The 25160-nt window shown below is 38.6% G+C and overlaps 1 protein-coding gene across 34 annotated transcripts in view; it reads left to right on the top strand.

The window, feature by feature from the left end:
- The window catches only part of SDCCAG8 (SHH signaling and ciliogenesis regulator SDCCAG8), a 262440-nt gene that overhangs the window by 41662 nt on the left and 195618 nt on the right, over window positions 1-25160 (top strand). For 22 of the 34 annotated variants that reach the window (XR_010156597.1, XR_010156602.1, XR_010156600.1 and 19 more), the window contains 3 exons: window positions 7252-7316; window positions 10525-10713; window positions 19307-19445. The exons of 3 other annotated variants lie outside the window; for them this stretch is intronic. Coding sequence is in view for 27 of the 31 variants with exons in the window: in XM_054674771.2 (XP_054530746.1) it covers window positions 7252-7316; window positions 10525-10713; window positions 19307-19445 (393 nt within the window). In the remaining 4 variants the exon portion in view is untranslated. Of the gene's footprint in view, window positions 1-7251; window positions 7317-7551; window positions 7829-10524; window positions 10714-19306; window positions 19446-25160 lie in introns of all 34 variants that reach the window. 9 more of the 34 variants (XM_063809628.1, XM_063809633.1, XM_063809634.1 and 6 more) reach the window with 3 other exon arrangements.

Here is a 25160-nt window from a genome sequence, read left to right as displayed (position 1 = left end):
CGTCTGTGTTCAACTTGAGTAGGTAATGACAACCTTCCAAGGGGTTTTATCAGTTTACACTCCTACCCATACAAGGGGTTTTATCAGTTTACACTCCTACCAGTAGTACATGAGTGATACCTTTGCTCCATATCCTTACTAATCATATAGTATTGTCAATTTTTCTGGTGAACTTATAGTGCTATCTTGTGATTTTCATTTGCATTTCCCTAACTACTAGTGTGATTGAGTATTGTTTCATACGTTTATTGTCCATTTGATGCCTCTTTTGTGAGCCGCCTATTCAGATATCCTTCTTATTATTTTTATTAAGGTATATATCTGACATATTTATTTGGGGAGTTCTTTATATATTCTGAATGCAAGCCCTTTGTCAGTATATGTATTATAAATATATATTCCCACTCTGTGGCTTCACTTGTAACCCTCTTGATAGTTTGCTTGCTTGCTTGCTTTGATGGCTAGAACTTCAGTTTGTTTTCCTTAATTATGTAGTTGTTTTTTATGTCCTTTTAAAAAAGTTTTTTTCCAACTACAGTCATGAAGCTATTCTTCTACATAGTCTTCTAGAAATTATAGTTTCACTTTTTTTTTTTTTTTTTTTTTAAGATGGAGTCTCACTCTGTCACCCAGGCTGGAGTGCAGTGGTGCGATCTCAGCTCACTGCACACTCCACCTCCCTGGTTCAGGCAATTCCTCAGTCTCAACCTCCCAAGTAGCTTGGATTATGGGCGCATGCCACCATGCCCAGCTAATTTTTTTGTATTTTTAGTAGAGACAGAGTTTCACCATGTCGGCCAGACTGGTCTCGAACTCCTGACCTCAGGCAATCCGCCCACTTTGGCCTCCCAAAGTGCTGGGATTAGAGGCATGAGCCACCGCACCCTGCCTTTTTTTTTTTTTTTTTTGAGACAGAGTTTCGCTTTTTTGCCCAGGCTGGAGTGCAATGGCACAATCTCAGCTCACTGCAGCCTCCGCCTCCCGGGTTCAAGCGATTCTCCCACCACGGCCAGCTAACTTTGTATTTTTAGTAGAGACGGGGTTTCACCACGTTGGCCAGGCTGGTCTTGAACTCCTGACCTCAAGTGATCCACCTGCCTCGGCCTCCCAAAGTGCTGGGATTACAGATGCAAGCTACCATGCCCGGCCTATGGTTTTACTTTTTGCATTTAGATCTACAACCTACCTGGAATTTATTTTTGTATATGGGGTCATAGTTTGTTCTTTTCCTATGTGTTTATACATCCAAGCACCATTTCTTGGAAAGGTAGTCCTTTGCCTTTATGATAGTACGTTTGTCTTAAATAAGTTGTCCATATATATTTGGGTCTATTACTGGACTGTGTTTCAGTTAATTGTGCTAATACTATACTGTCTTGATTGTTATAGCCTGAAATCTGGCAGACCAAGTCTTCCAACATTGTTCTTTATCCTTTGGCCTTTAGCATTTCCAAATACAGTTCAGAATTGTGAAGTTCCAAAAGTCATTTTGGGATTTTGATTGAGATGGCTTTAAATTATAAATTATAGGTCATTTGAGAATCAACATTTTATGATATTATCTAATCCTCGTAAACTGCATATCAGTCCACTTATTTGAGTCATCTTTAATTTTTGTCAATAACCTTTCATAGTCTTCCGAGTGAAGGTTTCATACATCTTTCATTAGAATTATTCCTGACTTTTTATTTTTTATGCTGTCATAAATGACACATATCTTCCAAATTTTTATTTTCTAACTCCTAATTGCTAGTATAGAGAAAAACACATGAGTTTTGTATTTTGATTCAATGTCACTTTCTTTTCTTTAGTGTTAGCATGGTATATCTTTTGCCTCCTTTTACTTTTAACTTTTAACCTATTTGTATCTTTTTTGACGCGGGTTTTTATAGAAAGCATATAGTTGGGTTTTGCTTTTTTATCCAATCTGACAATATTTGCTTTTTTTTCTCCCTCCCCCTACAAAGGCAGGGTTTCGCTTTTGTTGCCCAGGCTGGAGTGCAATGGCATGGTCTTGGCTCACTGCAACCTCTGCCTCCCAGGTTCAAGCGATTCTCCTCTCTCAGCCTCCCAATTAGCTGGGATTACAGGCACATGCCACCACACTCGACTAATTTTTGTATTTTTAGTAGAGACGGGGTTTCATCATATTGGTCAGGCTGGTCTCGAATTCCTAACCTCAGGTGATCCGCCTGCCTCGGCCTCCCACAGTGCTGGGATTACAGGCATGAGCCACCGTGCCCGGCCATATTTGCTTTTTAATTTGGGTATCTAGACCACTGACATTTATTGTGATTATTTATACAACTCAGTTTAAATACACCATCTTGCTATTTGGCTTCTTCTTTACCTATCTGTTATTTGTTCCCCTTTACCTCTTTTTCTGTCTTCTTTGAATTAATTTTTTTTTTTTTTTGAGACGGAGTCTCACTCTGTTGCCCAGGCTGGAGTGCAATGGCATGGTCTTGACTCACTGCAACCTCCGCCTCCCAGGTTCAAGCAATTCTCCTATCTTAGCCTCCTGAGTAGCTGGTACTATAGGTGCATGCCATCACACCCAGCTAATTTTTGTTTTTTTTAGTAGAGACGGGGTTTCACTATGTTTGCCAGGCTGGTCTTGAACTCCTGACCTCGTGATCCGCCCGCCTCTGCCTGCCAAAGTGCTGGGATTACAGGCGTGAGCCACTGTGCCCGGCCATGAATTAATTATTTTTATGATTCCCTTTTGCTTTTTTTTGTTGGTCTGAAAAAAATCTTTAGTACCAGTATTCACTTGATTGCTCACTTCAGAAACCCAGGATTATTTTTAGTGTATTTTTCTCCCCTACATCTATTCTGTCATAAAATTCTGTCAGTTTTTCTCTTAAATATTTCTATACTAAATCCTTTCTTTTTAATTCCTACTGCTTGATTGCTTTTGTTCATGTGCTTATCTCTTACCTATGTATTTGTAATTACTGGTTTCCCTTTCTTCACACTTCAATTATGATTTAAGACTCAATTCTGATAAAAAGTTTTCAGTGGCCCTCCAGTGTTTCTTCTAGAGGGAAAGTACAGGAGACATGTGTACCAAATAAAAGTCTTGATACTTTTATTCTTCTTGTGGCCCACCTTTACCTATTTTGCCCATCTCCAACCACCTCTCCACCTCACATTTTACATTCCTGTGATACTGATCTACTTACTTTCCAAACATGGTTTGGACAGCCTCTGTGCCTTCTGCTCTGCTGGAAATTATCCTTCAAATCTTAACATTTCCTCTGTGAGGCCTTCTTTACTTCTCTTTGGCTGAATTAGGAGTTCCTGCCTCTCTAAATTTTTCAGTTTCCATATACTTCACTAGAGCAATTTATGAACAGTTGGCTCTTGAATAAGATAGGTTTGTATTGTGTGGGTTCACTTATATGTGTATTTTTTTCAAGAAATGTACCAGAATTTTTTTTGAGATTTGTGGCAATTTAAAAAAACTTGCAGATGAACCATGTAGCTTAGAAATATGAAAAAATTAAGAAAGAGGTATGTCATAAATGAATAAAATATATGTAGCTAATAGTCTATTTTATCATCTACTACCATAAAATATACACAAATCTGTTATAAAAAGTTAAAATTTTTCAAAACTTATGTACACTATCACAGACTGTACACGGAGTCATTCTCAGGAGGAATGCAAAAAAACATAAAGATGCAGTATTAAATTATAACAGCATAAAGTTAAATGTAGTACATACTGTACTACTATAATAATTTCATAACCACCTCCTATTGCTATTTTGGTGAGTTCAAGTGTTTTGAGTGTCTGCTTAAAACATCATGTGACACCAGTTAATCTCTGCATAAACAGTTTGTCTTTCCAGTAAATTGCATATCACAGTAAAAAGTGATCTCTTGGTGGTTCTCGTGTAGTTTTCATCATGTTTGGTGCAATACTGTAAACCTTGAATAACACCATGAGGCCCATGCAAAGTGCCACTAGTGATGCTGGAAGTGCTCCCATGAAGCAAATTCATGACATTACAGGAGAAAGTTACATTGCTTGATATGTTCCATAGATTGAAGTCTGCATCCCCATTTCAAGTCTGTTGCCCCATTTCAAGATAAATTAATCCAATATAAGGACCATTGTACAAAAAGAAAAGGAAATTTGTAGAGCCATCACTGCAGCCATGCCAATACGCACCAAAACTTTGTACTTTTGCACAATGCCTTTTTATCTGTCATGGAAAATGCAGATTTTATATAGGTACAGGATTTCTATAAGAAAAGCATACCTGTAGACTCTAATATAATTTGAGAAAAAAAAGTCATTTTATGACAACTTTTTAAAACAAAAGGAAAGTAAAGGATATAAAGCTGGAGATTTTAATGCCAGCAAAGGATGGTTTGATAATTTTAGGAAGAGATTTGGCCTTAACAATGTCAAGATAACAAGAGAAGCAGCTTCTGTTGACCAAGAGGCAGCAGACAAGTTCCAAGATGCCATAATGAAAATTATTTAGGAGAGGCTGGGTGTGGTGGCTCACACTTGTAATTCCAGCACTTTGGGAGGCTGAGGTGGGCGGATCACCTGAGGTCAGGAGTTCAAGACCAGCTTGGCCAACATGGAGAAACCCTGTCCCTACTAAAAATACAAAAATTAGCTGGGCATGATGTCATGTGCCTGTAATCCCAGCTACTCGGGAGGCTGAGGCACGAGAATCACTTGAACCCAGGAGGTGGAGGTTGCAGTGAGCCAAGATTGCACCAGTGCATTCGAGCTTGGGTGACAGAGTGAGAATCTGTCTCAAAACAAAACAAAACAAAAAAAAGGACGAAAATTATTTAGGAGAAATGATATCTGCCTGAATAGGTTTTTAATGCAGATATAAGTGCTCTACTCTGGGGGAAAAAAATGTCACAAAGGACATTTATTAGTAAGGAATAGAAGTGAGCACCAGGATTTGATGCCGGAAGGGATAGGCTAACTCTACTGTTTCGTGCAAATGTACTCAGGTTTAGGATCAGGACTGCCCTTATCTATAAAGCTCCTAACTCACGAGACTTGAAGGGAAAAGATAAACACCAACTGCTAGTCTTTTGGTTGTGCCACAAGAAGGCCTGGACAATGAGAAACCTTTTTCTACACTGATTTCATTGATACTTTGTCCCTGAGGTTAGGAAGTACCTTGCCAGTAAGTGACTGCCTTTTAAAGTTTTTTGATATTGTACAATGGCTCTGGCCACGCAGAACCCCATGAGTTCAACACTAAAGGCATCAAAGTTGTCTCCTTGCCTGCAAACACAATGTCTCTAATTCAGCCTCAAGATCTAGGCAGTCATAAGGACCTTTAAGGCTTATTACACATGGGTACTCTATGGAAAGGATTTTCAACACAATGGAAGAGAACCCCAGTAGCAAGAACATCATGAAAGTGTGAGAGGATTACAGCATTGAAAATGCCATTATTGTTGTAGAAAAAGCCATGAAAGTCATCAAACCCATAACAATGAATTCCTGCTGGAGAAAACTTTGTCCAATTGTGGTGCATGACTTTATAAGATTTACAACAGTCAATCAAGGAAATCATGAAAGAGATTGTGGATGTGGTGGAAAAGGTTGGGAATGAAGGGTTTCAAGATAGAGATCTTGGAGAAATTCGAGAGCTAATAGACACCACACAAAGGAATTAACAGAAGATGACTTGATGGAGATGAGTGCTCCTGAACCAGTGCCAGAAAATGAGGAAGAAGACATAGAAGAAGCAGTGCAGGAAACAAATTGACATGAGATAATCTGGCAGAAGGGTTCTGATTATTCAAGACTGCTTTTGACTTCTTTTATGACGTGGACCTTTCTATAATATAGGCACTGAAACCAAAGCAAATGAAGGATTGATATCATATAGAAACATTTTTGGAGAAATTAAAGAGCATAACAAAGTGAGACAGAAATTACCACATGTTTCCATAAAGTTAACTAAGTATGCCTGCCTCTCCTGCCTTCCCTCCTAACTCCTCCATCTCTTCTGCCTCTGCCATCCCTGAGAAGACAAGACCAGCCCCTCCTTTTCCTCCTCCAACTCAGCCTACTCAATGTGAAGATGGTAGGGTGAAGGCCTTTATGATGATCCACTTGCATTTAATGAGTAGAAAATACTATTTTCTTTTCCTTATGATTTTCCTAATAACATTATCTTTTCTCTAGATTGCTTTCTTGTAATAATACAGTATGTAATACATATAGCATACAAAATATGTGTTAATTGTTTATATTATTGTTAAGTCTTCTAGTCAATAGTAGGCTATTAGTAATTAAGTTTTGGGGGAGTCAAAAGTTATACATGGGGCCAGGCGCAGTGGCTCACGCCTGTAACCCCAGCACTTTGGGAAGCTGAGGCGGGCAGATCACTTGAGTCCAGGGGTTCGAGATCAGCCTAGCCAATATGATGAAACCCCATCTCTACTAAAAATACAAAAATTAGCCGGGCGTGGTGGCACATGCCTATAATCCCAGCTACTTGGGTGGCTGAGGCACAAGAATAGCTTGGATCCAGCATGTGGTGGTTGCAGTGAGCTGAGATTGCGCCACTGCACTCCAGCCTTGGCGACAGAGTGAGACTCTGTCTCAAAAAAAAAAAAAAAAAGTTATACATGGATTTCCAACTGTACAGGGGTCAATGACCCTAACCTCCATGTTATTTATGGGTCAACTGTAATTGAAATTCTTCATTTTTCTATTCCTTTCTGGGATATTTCATAAGTTCCTTGCAGTTCAAGCCACCTTCATCTTAGATACACAATAAATATTTGTTGAATGAAAGAATAACTGGATACCAACAGAGGCTTGTAGGAGTTAGTCTATTATCATGTGATATAAAACTTTACTTTTGATCATTCATCTGGCACATATTTATTATATGTCAAATATTCAACAGCCACAATGAAGGATTCTAATAAGATTTGATCTTTGCCCTAATGGACCTTATGGGTTATAACTGTTTTTCCCCAGAGTCACACTTTTAGGGATAAGACCTGATATATGCAATTTTGAAAGACAAAGAAAATCAATTTTATGACTTAGCGGTTATTTGCAGGCATTCACACAATAAAAATAGAAAAATTCAAGTGGACTAGGGAAAATATTTTCTAAGAAGACAGGTTTCCCCCATGTTGGGTAAAAAGAAAAAAATTGAGTTTAATATTAAAAATTAAAGTTTACTTATAAAATACAGGACATAGAGAAAAATGTACTTCTATTTTTCTTTTGTATAGGAGAAGCTAAAACTTACTTATGAGGAAAAGTGTGAAATTGAGGAATCCCAATTGAAGTTTTTGAGGTAAAGTGAAATCGTCCATTTATAGTCATACCAAAAGCATAATGATCTTAAAATATATTTGAATGTTTGCTGAACTTCTAGTTTTAGTCATTATCAGACTTACTTGATGACATTTTATATACACTTTAAAAAATTTCCTCAGATTATTAAAGGATAAAAGGCCTAAAATTGAGTTCTTTTCCAAATCACATTCCCATTTCTTCATCAGTTGTAAAATATTTGTGTTTTCTTGTAGAAATAAGAATCACGGCCGGGCGCGGTGGCTCACGCCTGTAATCCCAGCACTTTGGGAGGCTGAAGCGGGCGAATCACGAGGTCAAGAGATTGAGACCATCCTGGCCAACATGGTGAAACCCCGTTTCTACTAAAAATACAAAAATTAGCTGGGCCTGGTGGCACGTGCCTGTAGTCCCAGCTACTTGGGAGGCTGAGGCAGGAGAATCGCTTGAACCCGGGAGGGGGAGGTTGCAGTAAGCTGAGACCACGCCACTGCACTCCAACATGGCAACAGAGTGAGACTCCATTTCAAAAAAGAAAAAAAAAAAGAAAAAGAAATAAGAATCACTAACTGCTCTTATAGAAATTATGATATTCAAGTAAAATAATGAAAATAAAGCACTTTAGTTTTCAAATTATTAGTATTTTTTCTCTGTAGATAGTCTTCATCTAATTTTAAAATTGCAATGATAATAGAATAGTTTGAGTATTTGTATACATGATGAATTTGAGTATATATGATGAATATTCATGTACTTTTTATAGAATCTATTTATTAGAGATCCCAGTAAGACCTATATATTATAGATTAACCATTAGTGATTTATGTATAATGAGTAGAAAAAGACAGCAGGAATTAATATTTTTGTTGTTAAAGATTATTTTTAAATAGTAGTAGTGAAGTAATTTTAAATCAAATAAACTTTGAAATATTGTTTATAATTTTATTTTAATAAGTCCAATTTGAAATTTTAAAATCTTCCAGGCCATAGCCTATCTAGAGACATAACTAGAGTAATACCAAGAGCCAGAACTCAGCTGACTGTGGTGGCTCACGCATGTAATCCCAACACTTTGGGAAGCCAAGATGGGTGGATCATTTGAGGTCAAGAGTTCGAGACTAGCCTGGCCAATATGGTAAAACCCTGTCTCTACTAAAAATATAAAAATTAGCTGGGTGTGGTGGCACACATCTGTAGTCCCAACTACTCAGGAGGCTGAGGCAGAATCACTTGAACCCAGGAGATGGAGGTTGCAGTGAGCCAAGATCATGCCACTGCACTCCAGCCTGGGTGACAGAGGGAGACTCCATCTAAAACAAAAAACAAAAAAACCGAGCTGGAACTCATAGCTTTCACTGTACATGGTCGTTTATTTTTTAAATGTTCTTATGTTTTTCATAGATTACCCTGATTAGTTTTAGGATTTCTCTAGAGATTTTTACTTTTTTACAAAGAAATGTTAACATTTAAAAAGTACTCTAATTTTTGCTTTCTTGCTTTTTGTCCTATTTTATTTTATTTTGATTTTATTTACGACTTGATTCTTCAGTTTTTAAAGTGATGTATTTCTAGATCATTGTAGTTAAGGGAATGTGACTTATTTTGTCTCATTCAGAATCCAGATATTTCATCTTCAATTACATTAAAATACCAACTTGTAATGAATTAGACTTTGTTCTCTGAATCCTTCTGTTTCTTCATTTTCTTTTACTATAATTTAAGATTATTTAAAGAGGCATTTTCATAAATAAATAAAATCAGTCTTCTTTTCAACTTTCTTTTTAACTTTCTCTTTTGCCATTTCTAGTAACCAAAATCTACTTGAGTGTTTTGAGTTTGGAGCTGACCAAAATTAGTAATGGGGACCCTTTGACTTTGGAATGTGCTTCCCAAGTTCTTTTTATAAAGCCTTTGAAAGTCAGACATTCCCTACATGATATTGAAAAAGAAAACTTATCATGTTGGTGTTATTATTTTGGGCATAGGGTAGAAGCAGCTCATTTTTCTTCCCCTCAACTTTGGAATGCCATTCCAAACTTTTTTTTTAACCCTTAGATTGCCTGTGGGTCTTTTGTGCCTCTCCTGGGTTGCTTGAAAGCCCCCAAAATCTCAACAGTTGTCTGACAGCCAGGCTGTTGGCTTCTCCTCTGTGACGGTGAGCCAGTTAAGATGGCCACAGCCCCTGAGCATGGAGACTCTGACAATGACAACAGAGAGTAGACAGAGATGGAGATAAAGTTCCTGCCTTCAGTAGTCTCATTTTTCAGCTAGAAAGTTTTTTTTTTTTTTTTAAAGTACAAAAGAACCATCTAGGCAAGGAAGCTCAGTTGCCAAGATGACTTTAGCGCAGCTTTACTGGGATAAGGTAGGAAAATACAACCCATGTACCAGTCATTTAATCCTTAAAAAGTCACCTTGGAGAAAAACCTCATCCAGAGGTGAGCTGATAAAGTAAAAACAAACAAAAACTGCACCCACCCCCACCCCCACACCACCCCCACCCCCACCATTCCCCAGCCCTTTCTTTAGCAGCCTGTATGTTTCCAGCTAATAGCTACTACCTCTGAAATCTTATGACTGGCAAGTTCTATGTAACTTCCTTCTGTAACTTACTTTCTTTTGAAACAGATCTTTGTAGAAGTTTGTCGTTAGATAATTATCTATCTAACAGTAATGTTTTCCTCCTGAAGAAAAATGGGCAGTAATAAACTAGTCAAGGATAAAAATCCATGTTTTTTTATGTGAACTTTTAAGACACTCTAAATATTTTAAGAGATTAATGCTTGAAATAGGGTATTTTCCTCACCTCAAGTATGTTGTGTTATATTACCCCACCCCTTTTTTAAGGAAAATGATTTGGGATTTATATTTGGAGTTTTATTTTTGTTTTGTGGTTAATATAACATTAATGGAGGTTGGATTCTGGGACAAGAGAGCCAGTATCAGGCAGATTCTAATCTATATTAAAATCTTACAAGAACCGAAGCTAATTATGTAATTTATTCAAGTCTCATATATTCAACGTGTCAATTAGAATCACCACACCAAAGTGTCAGGGTCATGGTAAAAATTAATAAGGTATTGGATGTAAACTAAAGCATAAGGTGAACGCCCATAAACGATAGTAGTAGTTAACATTATGATGATTCATTTTAAAGTCATGTAATTTTACCTGGCCATTTTCTAGAATTTTTTCACCCTCTTTTTAGGAACGACTTAGCTGAATATCAGAGAACTTGTGAAGATCTTAAAGAGCAACTAAAGCATAAAGAATTTCTTCTGGCTGCTAATACTTGTAACCGTGTTGGTGGTCTTTGTTTGAAATGTGCTCAGCATGAAGCTGTTCTTTCCCAAACCCATACTAATGTTCATATGCAGACCATCGAAAGACTGGTTAAGTAAGTATGCTTCTACGCGCACGGAGACTTTGGCAATATGGAAAATTCTGCCTTTAAAGGGGCATTGTGTTCTTTTAGCCCTATGCTAAGTCACATGTGATTGTTGTTAATCTTCAAATACAATGGATTTTAAAAGGTTCCTTCATTATAGCTTCCTTGAAGACAAATGGATGGGTTCTGCCATGTCACCATGTCACTTTGAACAGAAACCATGCCACTTTGAACAGATAATAGTATCTCTTGGTTTCAGTCCATCTTCAAGTGAGAGAATTGAACTAGACAGTTCTTTACGATTCTGTCCAGTTCTATGAATCTATGATTACAAATCTAATACTATTCTTAACAAAACTGAGTGTAATAGAAATTCCTTTGGTTTTGCCATATCTTGGATTTTTCTGCTGTACTTCAGGTAGAATGAGTTATTACCACATCTTCATCATGTGTCTGTTGTAAGGAATATTATAAGGACCCACTGTATCCCACTATTGATATTTGAGGGTTAACTGAGAACAAGTTACAGATGACCTTTTGTGTTGTCCAAGTTTTCGTCTAAGCTGAGTGAAACAATTCTCTTCGTACATCTGTTTTGTTGTTTTCACTATTCCAGAGGAGGCCTTTTCCTGTGAAAATTTTATTCTGTGGAAATTGAGATTATTACGTAATATAGAACCCAGTGGCAGTTTATAGTGTATGTTCTTCCATGCCCCCTACTTTGCTTTGTGCTCAGTGTCACCTCTCTCTATCTGTTGTGCTCACTTAAATAACCCCAGATCACTTCCTTTTAGAAGAAGTCTCTCATCAGCTCTGCCCCATTTTGTCCTAACTGACTTAGGTTCCTTTCTTCTGTGGTCATTAAGGTCAGACCGATTTTGCTCCATGTCCTGACCTTCAACAAATTCCTTTTCTTCTCTGAGCCTGGCATCTTCTGTTGCTTGGAGGAAAATACCTGCTTCTTCAGATTTAAGACCTTTTTGGGATTTTACTAAGGCAGGTTAGCCTGTGACCAGAAGTACTGCTTTTGAAACTGACTGCTTGGGTTCATATTCTGGTTCTACTGCCAACTTACCATGGAACCTTGCAAAAGTTACTTAACCTTTTTGTGCCTCAATTTTCTCATCTTTAAAATGGTGACATAAGTACCTAACTCATAGAGTTACCTTGAGGGGTCACTAGAGAAAACCTATGTAGTGCTTAAAACACTTCCTGACATATAGTAAATGCTCAATAAATATTAAAACCATTCTGTACCTTCTATACTCCCAAGAATGATCAATATGTCTTGTAGCTGTGATTTCCACACATGGCTAACTCGCTCGGGTGGGGGGTGAGTTGCTGTTGTTTTTGAGTTGGGGTCTCACTCCTTTGCCAAGGCTGGAATGTAATGGCACAATCATAGCTCAGTGCAACTTTGAACTTCTGTGCTTAAGCGATCCTCCTGCCTCAGCTTCCTGAGTAACTGCAGACATGTGCCGCCACACCCAGCTAATTAAAAAAATTTTTTTTGGTAGAGATGTGGTCTCACTATGTTGCCCAGGCTGTTCTTGAACTCCTGTGATCCTCCCACCTCAGCTTCCCAAAGTACTGGGATTACAGACATAAGCCACCACACCTGACCTAACCTACCGATTGTTATATGAACACAGAATTTCCAGTGTGGACTGACTGGTAGTTTTTTATGTTTGTTTGTTTTGTTTTTGATTTTTGAGACGGAGTCTCTCTCTGTTGCCAGGCTGGAGTGCAGTGGCGCAATCTTGGCTCTCTGCAACCTCTGCTTCTCGGGTTCAAGTGATTTTCCTGCCTCAGCCTCCTGAGTAGCTGGGACTATAGGCGCCCACAACCATGCCTGGCTAATTTTTGTATTTTTAGTAAAGACGGGATTTTACCATGTTGGCCAGGATGGTCTCGATCTCTTGACCTCATGATCCACCCGCCTTGGCCTCCCAAAGTGCTGGAATTACAAGTGTGAGCCACCACGCCCGGCCCGACTGGTAGTTTTTATGATCTATACTGCTTGGTTCTGTTTTTGTTAAGTATTTTAAGTATTCAATATGTTGTTAATTTATTCATATAGTCTCAATATAACTATTAAATATGTATTAACTATTTTCAGATACAACTAACAAATGTAGTAAACATTTATTATATGTCAATGACTGTGCTAGGCAATTTAAGAACATCATTTTAAAAAATCTTCAAGCATTCATGAGGTACATATTATTACCCCCGTTTTATAGCTAGGGAAATTGGGGTTCAGAGAAGTTAAAAATTTGCCTGTTTATATTTGAAAAACAAGAACAGAACTGTACCTTACAAAAATAAATTCATGGTAGTTTAAAGGTTCAGATACAATTCAGACTATAAAAGCATTAGAAATAAATATAAAAAATATCTTATAGTTGTGGGTTATAGTCCTAAGGATGACGTGAAAAGTGGAAGTCATAAGGGAAAAAAAGATACATTTGTTTCTATTAAAAAATAAATTCCCTTACAATAAAACATTACATATTCAGTTAAAAGGCTGAGAAAAAATATTTGCACTATACATGACAAAAGACCAATAGAATAAATTTCCTTTGAAACAAACAAAAAGGACAAGCTGCCTAGTTGCAAAGTAGGTAAAGAATAGAAATCAGTGAGCAATAAAAGAGGAAGATGTCAGCATATGAAAATGTATTCATTCTATTAGTATTTGAGGAAATACAATAAAAAAATTAAAGAACAACCCATCAGACTGACAAAATAGAACAAGATTGATAATTTCAAGAGTTGGAGAGGTCATGAGTACACAAGTATTTTCACTCTGCTGGTGGGTTCATAAATTGGTGGAAATACTTTGGAAGTAAATTAGTCCTGTCCATTCATATTCAAATTGTGCATTTCACTTTTCAAAATCTACCCTCAAGAAAAATACTCAAGTACATGCATAATGGGGTATGTATAGGGAATGCTTTTTGCAGCATTGTTTATAATTATGTGAACAACCTAAATATCGTTCAAAGGAGAGTAACTAAACATGGTTTAGATAAACTATGACATTTTGTGCATAGTATGAAAAACGGAAGTAGTTCTATGTGTATTAATGTTGGACCATCTCCAAAATATATTGTTGCAAGAAAACAAAACAAAATGGCTAAAGATACATCTAGTATGAAACCTTTCGTATTTTTTAAGTCCATATACAACCATACTACATTTTTCCCCTTCAAGATTCATAGATATGCACAGAAAAATATTTGAAAGAGTAAACACCAAATATTTAACAGAGATAACCACTAGAGAGGTGGACGAAGGCAATGAAATTGAAAGGGTGTCAAATAGACCTTTAACAATATTGGTAACTAATTTTGCAAGGAGAATATAGTTTAAAAATTAATTTTAGAAAGAGGAAAGCATATTAAAAGTTGCACATAAAAAGAGGCAGAGCTTAAAACTAGGTAGTCTAGCAAAACTAGTAAGCCAGGCACAGTGGCTCATGCCTGTAATCCCAGCAGTTTGGGAGCCTGATGCAGGAGGATCACTTGAGGCCAGGAGTTTGAGACCAGTCTGGGCAACATAGGGAAACGCTGTCTTTACAAAAAATTTAAAAATTAAAAAAAAAAAACTCAGCCAACAAATAACAAGTTATTATGTTGTCTTTTATATTATCCCTCTAGATTATGAAAAAATATTTTTAAAGGAAGCTATAATGTTTCGGTTACTTCCAAGCCTGGCAGTCATTCAGAAATTAAGATTCTTGATCAGTTATGTATTCCTTTGTCTCTATCCTAAATTTGAGCTCTTAGCCTCTTAAAGTAAATGTCAACCTACTTAGTTCAATTTTCTGCCTTGTCAGCATATCATTGTCTCATGTTCTGCATTAATGACAGAAAGGATATTAAACCTATTAACACTGAACGGATTCTGCTTTTATTGTCAATGAATTCTTCTTCTGTATCATTCTCTTGGCCTAACTTAACTAATGCAGAGTGCTGAATATTGAGTGCTATGCTAACTTTGAAGAGTGTCCAGCACCTTTTGGGTTTGGATTTGTAGTTTTATGTACAGTTAGAAGCCTGACCCCTCCATAAGCTGTTATCATATTACCTGAATGACTTTAACATGGAATGTTTAAAAATGATACCTTAAATATGATAAATCAAAAGTTTCCTTGTAAATGTGGTATTGTGACAGCAGCTTTCAGCTCCTTTGTTGCATCCTTTAGCATTTACTATTTTGAATATATATTCATGAAACAAGAATGGCTTGATGGCCGGGGCATGGTGGCTCACACCTGTAATCCCAGCACTTTGGGAGGCTGAGGCAGGTGGATCACTTGAGATCAGGAGTTTGAGACTAGCCTGGCCATCATGGTGAAACCCCATCTCTACTAAAAATACAAAAATAGCTGGATGTGGTGGTGCACGCCTGTAATCCCAGTTACCTGGGAGACTGAGGCAGGAGAATTGCTTGAACCTGGGAGGCGGAGGTTGCAGTGAGCCAAGATTGCGCCACTGCACTCCAGCCTGGGCAACAGAGGAAGACCCTGTCTCCAAAAAAAAAAAAAAAAAAAAAAAAAAGAATGGCTTGTACAGTTGACAAGGAGGGGATCAGGCATGACTTGGAGAGCAGGCCACCCATATGTTTCTGGTGGTTTCTTAGGACTCAAGGACTTTTTGGAGAATATACTTAACAACTGTTGATGACATTGGATATATTTTTTATGTTGATTTGAAGTCTTCATATTGTTTCTGACCTTTCGCCTTTCACTTGGCCTCTTTATGCCATAAGGGAGGTAAGAGTAACAGTAACCTCTTTTTCTTGCTTAATGATCAAAGTACCTTCACATGGTAACCAAGATGGAACTGCTTAAATTCCTTTCTGTAGCTCACAGTACCTTGGAGAAGTTTCACTATACTTTTCAAAAAAAAGAAATGATTCCAAGGGTACTTTTCTGGGGCTTTAGTCCAGCTTGTGATTTTGGAGTGGATCATTGGCCTGCTCTGCATAGCTGGCTTTAAAAGACTACAGCAGGAACTTCCCAGAAATGAGGAACAAAGAAATGTTGTAGTCAGCCTTCTAGACTTTCTTTTTAAAAACGGTGTAGTAACACTTATTAGTGATGCCTAATAATGCTTAAAATTAATAATAACTGGAGTAATTTAGAAATTATAAGACATTTCTTGGCCACTCCACATTTCAAGGTGGAGCTCATGCATATACATTAGACCAACTCTTTTGCTTAAACACTTGGCTGAGATTGTTAAGGGACTTTCTCAGTCCTTTTGGCCCTGATTGCTGCGCTAAGTTTCTTAAATATTACATGCTCATTAGTGCGTGTAAGTACATGCTTTTCACCCCAGAACACTCATGATCTTTACGTCATCTTTCTGCCTCAGCTGCTCTTTCATCTGGATCATGGAACGTTGCAGGGTTAACACAGTGTTGCTGGCTTTGCGTCAAGAAGCTCCTTGATTACATTCATCAACACATTCACATGGTGTTTCCAAGCACTCACAGAACATTTGCCATGGAGGATGGTAATTTGGAGAACTGCCCTTTTACTCTCACATTGATATGCCACATGTGTCTGTACAGCTTCCCATTGTGAGAGCCTCATTCAGGTGTGGCTCTGGGCTGGACCTGTGGACTGCGGGATCTAGAGCAGGACTGTAGCTAACTGGGCAGTTACCCTGGGTGGCTGGAATCGGCTGTTTCTGAAAGGCAGATTATATAAGTAGCACTGTTAGTCCCAGGGGATAAGTGGGCTAAAAAATGAAAGCTCAGACAAGATGAAGCCAGATGGCCACAGGAATGGAGTAGGAAGCAAGGCCTTGTGTTGAGGAGAGGGAACTGCCAGCCCAGGGCTCTTTCTAAAAAAATTATTTGTGGGGTTGCTTGCTGCTATTTGTTATGTGGACTGGCTGAGTCGAAACAAAACCAAACCAAAACCAAGATTTAGTAACACCTGAGTGAATGAGTAGATAATCCTAAATTGCCAAAATGACTACCTACCTGCAAGCTTCCCAGGTGGGCTCAAAGCTACCTTGAAGCATGCGTTGCATTTGCCTTACAGAAAGGAGGAGTGTGTCAGCCCAGTGGTTACATGGAGTTTGAGTGTCATCATTTTGTGGTCTCACTGTTGAATGATGGGCCTAACAAGACATCTGTATATTGGAGTTTTATCTTTGATAATTTTCTGTGGTTCCATAGTCTAAATTTGGTGAGTTAATATTCTGAAACACTTTTGAACCAGAACGACTGAACTCTAGTTTCTAATTCAAAATAGGTAATGTTTTCAGTTTAGATCATGAAATATTAGAACTGAGAGGGAGCTTTACCTCACCTCTTTTGACACCATCCTATAGCAGACTCTATTCATTTATTTGTTTTCTTGTTGTTTATTCTGTTGAGCATCTACTGTGTGACAAACACTACTCTTGACAAGAGGATATTCTGAAAAGAGATAAAGTCTATTAAACATAAGTTTCCCATAAGCAGCAAGTTTGTTAGATTTTTATCCTGTTGTGGATCTGTCTGTTTGCATACTTATAAACACTGAGCTTTTTTGATCATTCTTTTTTGAGATGGAGTCTTGCTCTGTCACCTAGGCTAGAGTGCAGTGGCACGATCTCAGCTCACTGCAACTTCCACCTCCCAGGTTCAAGCAATTCTTGTGCCTCGGCCTCCCAAGTAGCTGGGACCACAGGTGTGCACTACCACACCCAGCTAATTTTTGTATTTTTAATAGAGACAGAGTTTCAGCATGTTGGTCAGGCTGGTCTGGAACTCCTGACCTCAAGTGATCCGCCCACCTTGGCCTCCCAAAGTGTTGGAATTACAGGCGTGAGCCACTGCGCCTGGCCTTTTTTGTTCATTCTTTTTCCTTGGAACTTTGGCTTTGGTGACTGCATGGTATCAGGAACAGATAAGAATCTCATTGAATAGTTACTTTTGCTCTTCATTAAGTCTTAGTGATTTAAGAAAGGTGACTGTAAGATGCCTATATTGACTTGCTGTCCTTAAAGAGTGAATTTTTCTTTTCTTTTAGAATCATAGATCCTAACTGGATTGCATATCCTTGATAAAGCTAGACCCCTTTTACGTTATAGAACTTTTATGGAAATGCAAATAGACACATATTCAATTTTGCTGGTGTTTATTTTTTTACTTAACTAGGATAATTTAATCTTGCCTTGATTCTTCCACTTTTTAACATAGTAATTGTGTTTGGTTATATTCGATTAAAACAATTTACTTCTTTTTTCATTTCCTTGGAAGAAAAATTATTTTTATCAATTTAAAACAAATCAGGAAATTCTAAAGTGAAGATCATTCTGCTTCCATGAGTTTTATATTTGCAGCAACTTATTCTTTTTTAAACAAAAAGGGCTTTTATGAAACTGCTAATAATTGTAACTTTGTTCAGTATTACATGTTTCTTCAAATGTGGCTGCTTTCCAAATACCACAAATAGTTTATTTTACCTTTAAGAGATGTTTTAAATTGAATCATTGGTTAATTCTGAAAGTAATTCAAGCAGAGTTTATAATCCTCTACTTACTATGACTCTTTAAAACTTGCTAATTAAAAACAAAATCATAGTTGGCCCTTTTCTCATAGTTTAGACCTGGGCAATGAAAAGGAAACTGCAAGCATTTATTTCAACTGAATTTGAAACCGTGGTTTAGTCTTCAACTCTTTAACAAAACAGGGAATACCATATGTAACAGCCCAGCATACATTTTTTGCTTTTTGTGTCTTGAAAGTTTCCTGCCTCACTTTCTCTTTGTCTACTGGATATTTTTATTCAGTTGATAAATTGCAAATATCCTAGAATATTTTATATGGGACTTATTTAATCAATGAGATTGTATCCTTGCTATTTTACATGCCAGAGCATTTTGGCATTTGGTTCACTTCTACTCCCAATAAACAGCTTAGGATAGAGTAGTAGTTCTGAGAATTGCTGAAGAAGGGTGGGTCTTGGCAATGATCAAACCCAGTGGGATAAGATTGTGTTAAATCGTGAATGTTATATGCATAGCCAGGAGATTGGAGGAGTTCAACAGTACTAATCATTGAACAACAACAAGTGTTCATAAGTCACTGAAAGAATGTAATTGAAAGAGAAGTGCAAAAAAGAGGATTGTGGAGAAAGATAAAAAGGAAAGGACATATATTTGTTCAAGTAAATGAGAGGAGAATCTGCTGCATGGACAAAGCCTCAGTCCTTCCTTAAAACGTTGACGGCTACCTTGATTTACAATTCGTACCTTCCCTACTTTGCTGCATTTTTCCTTTTCAGCACCTCCCCTCACTTTTAAAAAACTAATTTGCTCTTCTCTGGGCTTTCCCCTGCAGCCCTCTCCACAATAGATGATTGTCCCGCACAGATGCCGTCCTGCCACGAAGGCTCTTAGCCTTTCTGGCTGCTCCGCCCGCCGCTCGCCAAGTGAGGACAGAGGGTCTTTCTCTGGGGTGTGCTTTATTTCATATGTGCTCAGCCGGCCTACCCTGGCTCTTCTAATACATATTAATGCTTTTCTCTCCCTGACTTATGAGGACAGGATCGTTTGATCATTTCTTGTTTTGAATGTTCTTTTTGTGCTGACAGAGAAAGAGATGACTTGATGTCTGCACTAGTTTCCGTAAGGAGCAGCTTGGCAGATACGCAGCAAAGAGAAGCAAGTGCTTATGAACAGGTGAAACAAGTTTTGCAAATATCCGAGGAAGCCAATTTTGAAAAAACCAAGGCAAGTCTAATAAGATGCAAATAAAAGTGTCCTTCTTTTTTTTTTTCTTTTTTCTTCTGAGTATTTATTTTGTTATTCTTCTATAACTAAACTCTGTTTTTCAAACACACAAAGTGAATTATCAATCTGTTAATGTTGACTTTTCTGAATTAAACAAATTTGCTATTTGGAGAATTCTTACTCCTCTGCAAATACTGTTGTTGTATCACTGTTCAGAGACTGTAGTACAGTATAATACTTTGAGAGACCTATATGCTTAATCTTTTTATTTGCTGATAATTTGCAATGCTGCAAAAATCTTAACACCCAGGCATTAGTTTGTATATGTTCGTATATGACTAAAGACAAATGTTTTTCCTCAATAATTGGAAATTTTTGAGAAAATCCAAATATACCAAAGACAATAATATATACATATTTAGTAGCTTTTTTTTTTTTTTTTTTTGAGACAGAGTCTTGCCCTGTCGCCCAGGCTGGAGTGCAATGGCACGATTTCGGCTCACAGCAACCTCTTCCTCCTGGGTTCAAGTGATTCTCCTGCCTCAGCCTCCCAAGTAGCTGGGATTACAGACACGGGCCATCATGCCCAGCTAATTTTTGTATTTTTAGCAGAGATGGGGTTTCACCGTGTTAGCCAGGCTGGTCTGGAACTCATGACCTCAGGTGATCTGCCCACCTCGTCCTCCCAAAGTGCTGAGATTATAGGCGTGAGCCACTGCGCCCGGTCTTAGTAGCATCTTTGAGTCTGGACTTACTGTAAGGTAACTCAAACATACTTAATGAGAATAACAGTTTATACTTAGTGATCAGACGGTGTTATAGGCACTTTGAAGAATAGGAGGTTACTGTTGATTCATTACTGTGTTTGGGGGCCACACCGTAATCCGTTAAAGTTGCATGTATTTTCCCTAGACACACTAGCATACAATTCAAGTTCTTAATGGCCACATGTAGCAAATATTGGACAGTGCAGATATAGAGCATTTTCATTATCATGAAAAGTTTTGTTGGATAGCACTGGTCTAAACCATATACGAATCTCGGTGTTTTATTAAAATATTAGGGCTACATTACTGAGTATATGCCCAGAGGAATATAAATCATTCTGCTGCAAAGACACATGCATGTGAATGGTCATTGCAGCACCCTTCACAATAGCAAACGTAAATGATGGAATTGATGGAATCAACCGAAATTGACGGAATCAATCTAAATGTTCATCACTGACAGATTGTATAAAGAAAATATGGAACATGGACACCATGGAATAGTATGCAGCCATAAAAAGAGTGAGATCAGATCTTTTGCAGGAACATGCATGGAGCCGGAGACAGTTATCCTTAGCAAACTAACGCAGGAACAGAAAGCCAAATACTACATATTCTTACTTATAAGTGGGAGCTAAATGATAAGAACTTACGAGCACAAAGTAGGAAACCACAGACAGTGGCATCTCCTTGAGGATATAGGGTGGGAGGAGGGAGAGGAGCAGAAGAGATCACCATTGGGTACTGGGCTTAATACCTGGGTGATAAAATAATCTGTATAACAAAACCCCGTGACATGAGTTTGCCTATGTAACAAACCTTCACATGTACCCCCAAACCTAAAATAAAAGTTAAAAAAAAATTAGGGCTATTCAATTCTGCATTAAGCCTCTTGTCAGCCATTGCTATGTCCATTTGTCTTTATCCAGTTCATCCATAACTCTTCCCGTTTGACCCTCATGCCTTCTGAAACTTAGGTTCAGTTATGACCAAACTCCCCAACATACTGTTTCCTCAGACTCTCCTGTTTCTTCATTTGTTGTGAGCTCTAGCTGTCCCTCGATGCCATGACTTTCAAAACCTTCAGTGAAGGCCCTTGTGTCAGTCAAGTCGTCTCAGGTGGGTGTGATGGAGGAAATCGCAGTTACTTCACTCCTGACTGCCATTTCCAGGGCTTTGTTTTGGCACTTACTCTCAGGTCCTATTCCTCTTTGAAATTAAGCTACTGCTCTGTGTTAATCTGTTTTGCATTGCTATAAAGAAAGAGCAGAGATTGGTAATTTATAAAGAGAAGTAAGTGGTTTATTTTGGCTCATGTTGTGCAGTCTGCATACAAAGCATGGTGCCAACATATGCTTCTGGTAAGGCCTCAGGAAGATTTCACTCTGACAGCAGGCAGAGGGGAGCAAGCCTCACAAGGGAGCAGGACTGAGCGAGGAGGAGAGGGGCCAGGCTCTTTCTAACAATCAGACCTCAGGATAACTAATAGGGCACCAAGCCATTCATGAGGGATCCACCCCCATGACCCAAACACCTCCCACCAGGCCCCACCTCCAACACTGGAAGTCACATTTCAACATGAGAGATTTGGAGAGGACAGGTATCCAAACCATATCACACTCCTCTTTGAAATCAGTGTTGTCTCTCTTCTCCCTAATCAATAAAATCTCTCAATTGAGAAGGTGCTCTTTGACCCTTTCTATTTTATTTTATTTTTATTTTTATTATCATTTTTTTGAGACAGAGTTTCATTCTTGTTGCCCAGGCTGGAGTGCAATGGTGCAGTCTCAGCTCACTGTAACCTCAGCTTCCTGGAATCAAGTGATTCTCCCACCTCAGCCTCCCAAGTAGCTGGGATTACAGGCATGCGCCACCATGCCTGGCTAATTTTGTTTTTTTAGTAGAGACAGGGTTTCACAATGTTGGCCAGGCTGGTCTCAAACTCCTGAGCTCAGGTGATGCACCCATCTTGGCCTCCCAAAGTGCTGGGATTACAGGCGTGAGCCACCACGCCTGGCCCCTTTTTAAAAGTTTTAACATCTGACCCTTTTCCTCTTCATTCTATCTCTTTCATCATCCTTAAATGTTTGAATTTCCATGTTGCTGATACACAAAACACTAATACTCTTCAGCTTCCTTAACTCTACTATATCTCCTACTTCTACGCTAACGTCCTGCATGAACTGAAATGCCCCTAAGATCTCTCTGAAACCACACTCTCTGACTAGGGCCTTTGCTCTTCTGTCCTCCCTATCAAAGTTAAATCTACTCCATGTCTTCATTTTCACCTCTAGTTCTTCAGCATTCTTTCTTTTTATCTCTCATTTTATCTGTTGTGTCCAGGCTGGTCTTCTTTTCTTCCCATTTAAATATAAATTTTGCCATCTCAAATTGAACTCACATATTCACTCTCCCAAATCTGCTGCCCCTTCTGTATTCTCTTACTGGATGGCACTTTTTATTCACTAACATGCTCTGATCAGAAAACTGGATTTCACCCTGTCCTTCACCCCTAACTTTTAACCAGTCACTAAGTACAGATCTGAGTTTCTAACATTTTCTTGAATTCTTTCCCTCATTAACACTTTTCTTATGGAAGCTAAGTAATCTCTGGATTTATCTATTACACTTCTTCCTAGCTTGCCTCCCTCCTTCGTTCCACTCCCTACACTGCAGCCAGAAGCGATCTTTCTTAAAGACACATTTGATCATGTGACTCTGATTTAAAATTCTTCGGTGGATTTTCACTGCCTTCAAGACAGTCTCCACATTCTTTCCCATGCCCGTGGTCTGTCCTAATGTGACTCCCTTTTGCCCTCCAAGGCTGCTGCTTCTTTCCTCCTCTCGTGCCCTGTCTCCCAGTACACTCAGCTATCATCAAAGGCAGGAGGGTTTAGGGGGTGAACATGGGCTTACTAGAGTTAGCCAGACTTAGATTCAACTTCTGGCCCCACCATTCACTGGCTGTGTGACCTTGGATGAGTTACTTTAACTTCTCTGTGCCCCAGTTTTTCCTCATCTGTAAAATGGAGGAATATGTGACTCCTAGGATTGTGAATGAGGACTGCATTTTAAAATGTATATTGGTTATCTTATACAAACCCAGGCAGGCACAAAATATTTTCTCAATAAATAGCGGTGGTGGTGATAACCCTGCTGATTATCCCATCCTCTCTCCAGCCTCTGAGTCTTTGTATGTGCCATGTGCATTCTTCTCTGCTCCACTGCCTGTATATTACTCTAGCCTTACTTATCTTAGCCTACATGGTACTCCCTCTAGGAAACCTCTTATCTCCTCTGTCTAGATTCGATGTACCCTTTATATGCCTTTATAGCAGGGTTTTTCAACCTTGGTGCTATTGACATTTTGGGCTATGTAACTCTTTGTTTTGAATGCTGTTCTGCACATTGTAGGATGTTTAGAAGCCTCTACCTACTCAATGCTAGTAGCTTACCCTCCTCCCCCAAGTTGTGACAACTGAAGATGTCTCCATACATTGCCAAATGTCCTCTGGAGGGCACATTTACCCCCATTTGAGAACCACTACTTATATAGCATTTATCAAAATGTATTATTATTGCTTGTTTGTCTGTATCCTTCATTAAACTTAAAAAAAAATATTTCAGCTTTTATTTTCGAAAGAGGGGTACATGTGTAGGATTGTTACATATGGTGGACCCAGGTATTGAGCATAGTGCCCCATAGGTACTTTTCCAGCCCATGCCCCCCTCTCTCCTCCCCCAAGTTGTCTGCAGTGTCTGTTGCTGCCACGCTTATGTCCATGTGTACACAATGTTTAGCTCCCATTTATAAATGAGAGCATATGGTGTTTGGTTTCCTGTTACCGCATTACTTTGCTTAGGCTTATGTCTTCCAGCTACATCTATGTTGCTGCAAAGCACATGATTTCATTCTTTTTTATGGATGTATACATTCCCTGGTGTATATGTACCACATTTTCTTTATCCAATCTGCCATTTATGGGCACCTAAGTTGATTCCATGTCTTTTTTTTTGAGATAGAATCTTGTTCTGTCGCCCAAGCTGGAGTGCAGTGGTGTGATCTTGGTTCACTGTAACCTCCGCCTCCAGATTCAAGTGATTCTTCTGTCTCAGCCTCCCGAGTAGCTGGGATTACAGGTGTGCACCATCACGCCTGGCTAATTTTTGTGTTTTTAGTAAAGACAGTGTTTTGCCATGTTGGCCAGGCTGGTATTGAACTCCTGACCTCAAGTGATCCACCCGCCTCCGCCTCCCAAAGTGCCGGGATTACTGGCGTGAGCCACCATGCCCGGCCTCTATGTTTTTGCTATTGTGAATAATGCAGTGATGAACATTTGAGTTGATGTATCTTTTTGGTATAATGATATATATCCCTTTGGGTATATACCCAGGAATGGGATTGCTGTGTTGAATGGTAGCTCTCTATTAAGTTCTTTGAGAAATCTCTGTTAAACTTTAAAATTGTCACCAAGCCAAGGGCTTGCTTCCCTATGCACATAGAAGCCAATGCTATGGCACTGGCTTTTAAGAAAAGAAAAGGCTTTATTGCAAGTTGACTGGCAAGGAGGCAAGAGGCCACACTCAAATCTGTCTCCTCGTTCTGCGGCAAGATCAGGAAGATTGGTTTCAGAGGTGTTTCTAAGTAGCCCCAGGTGATACCAGTGCAGCCAGTCTGCCAGGGTGGTGGTAATCACAATGAGGAGGTTAAACCTCTCATGTACCCCACAAACATATGCATCTACTATGTACTCAAAAAAAATTAAAAATAAAGTAAAAACAATTAGGAGGTTAAAGCTTTTTCCCATTGCACATGCCTGGACTACATGACTTGCAATTTTGGCTCAGTGCTATCTGTAACAACTTAAACAATGGTTAATCAGTCTGCACTAGTCCCTTGGTTACAAAATCTCTGGTGTTACGGAATTTCTCCACCCTGATCACTGTT

This window comes from Pan troglodytes, chromosome 1, assembly GCF_028858775.2.
Source record: "Pan troglodytes isolate AG18354 chromosome 1, NHGRI_mPanTro3-v2.0_pri, whole genome shotgun sequence".
In the NCBI taxonomy this organism is placed as follows: domain Eukaryota; kingdom Metazoa; phylum Chordata; class Mammalia; order Primates; family Hominidae; genus Pan; species Pan troglodytes.
The sequence above is the reverse complement of the archived record's forward strand: the minus strand, read 5'-3'. Positions and strand labels throughout refer to the sequence as shown.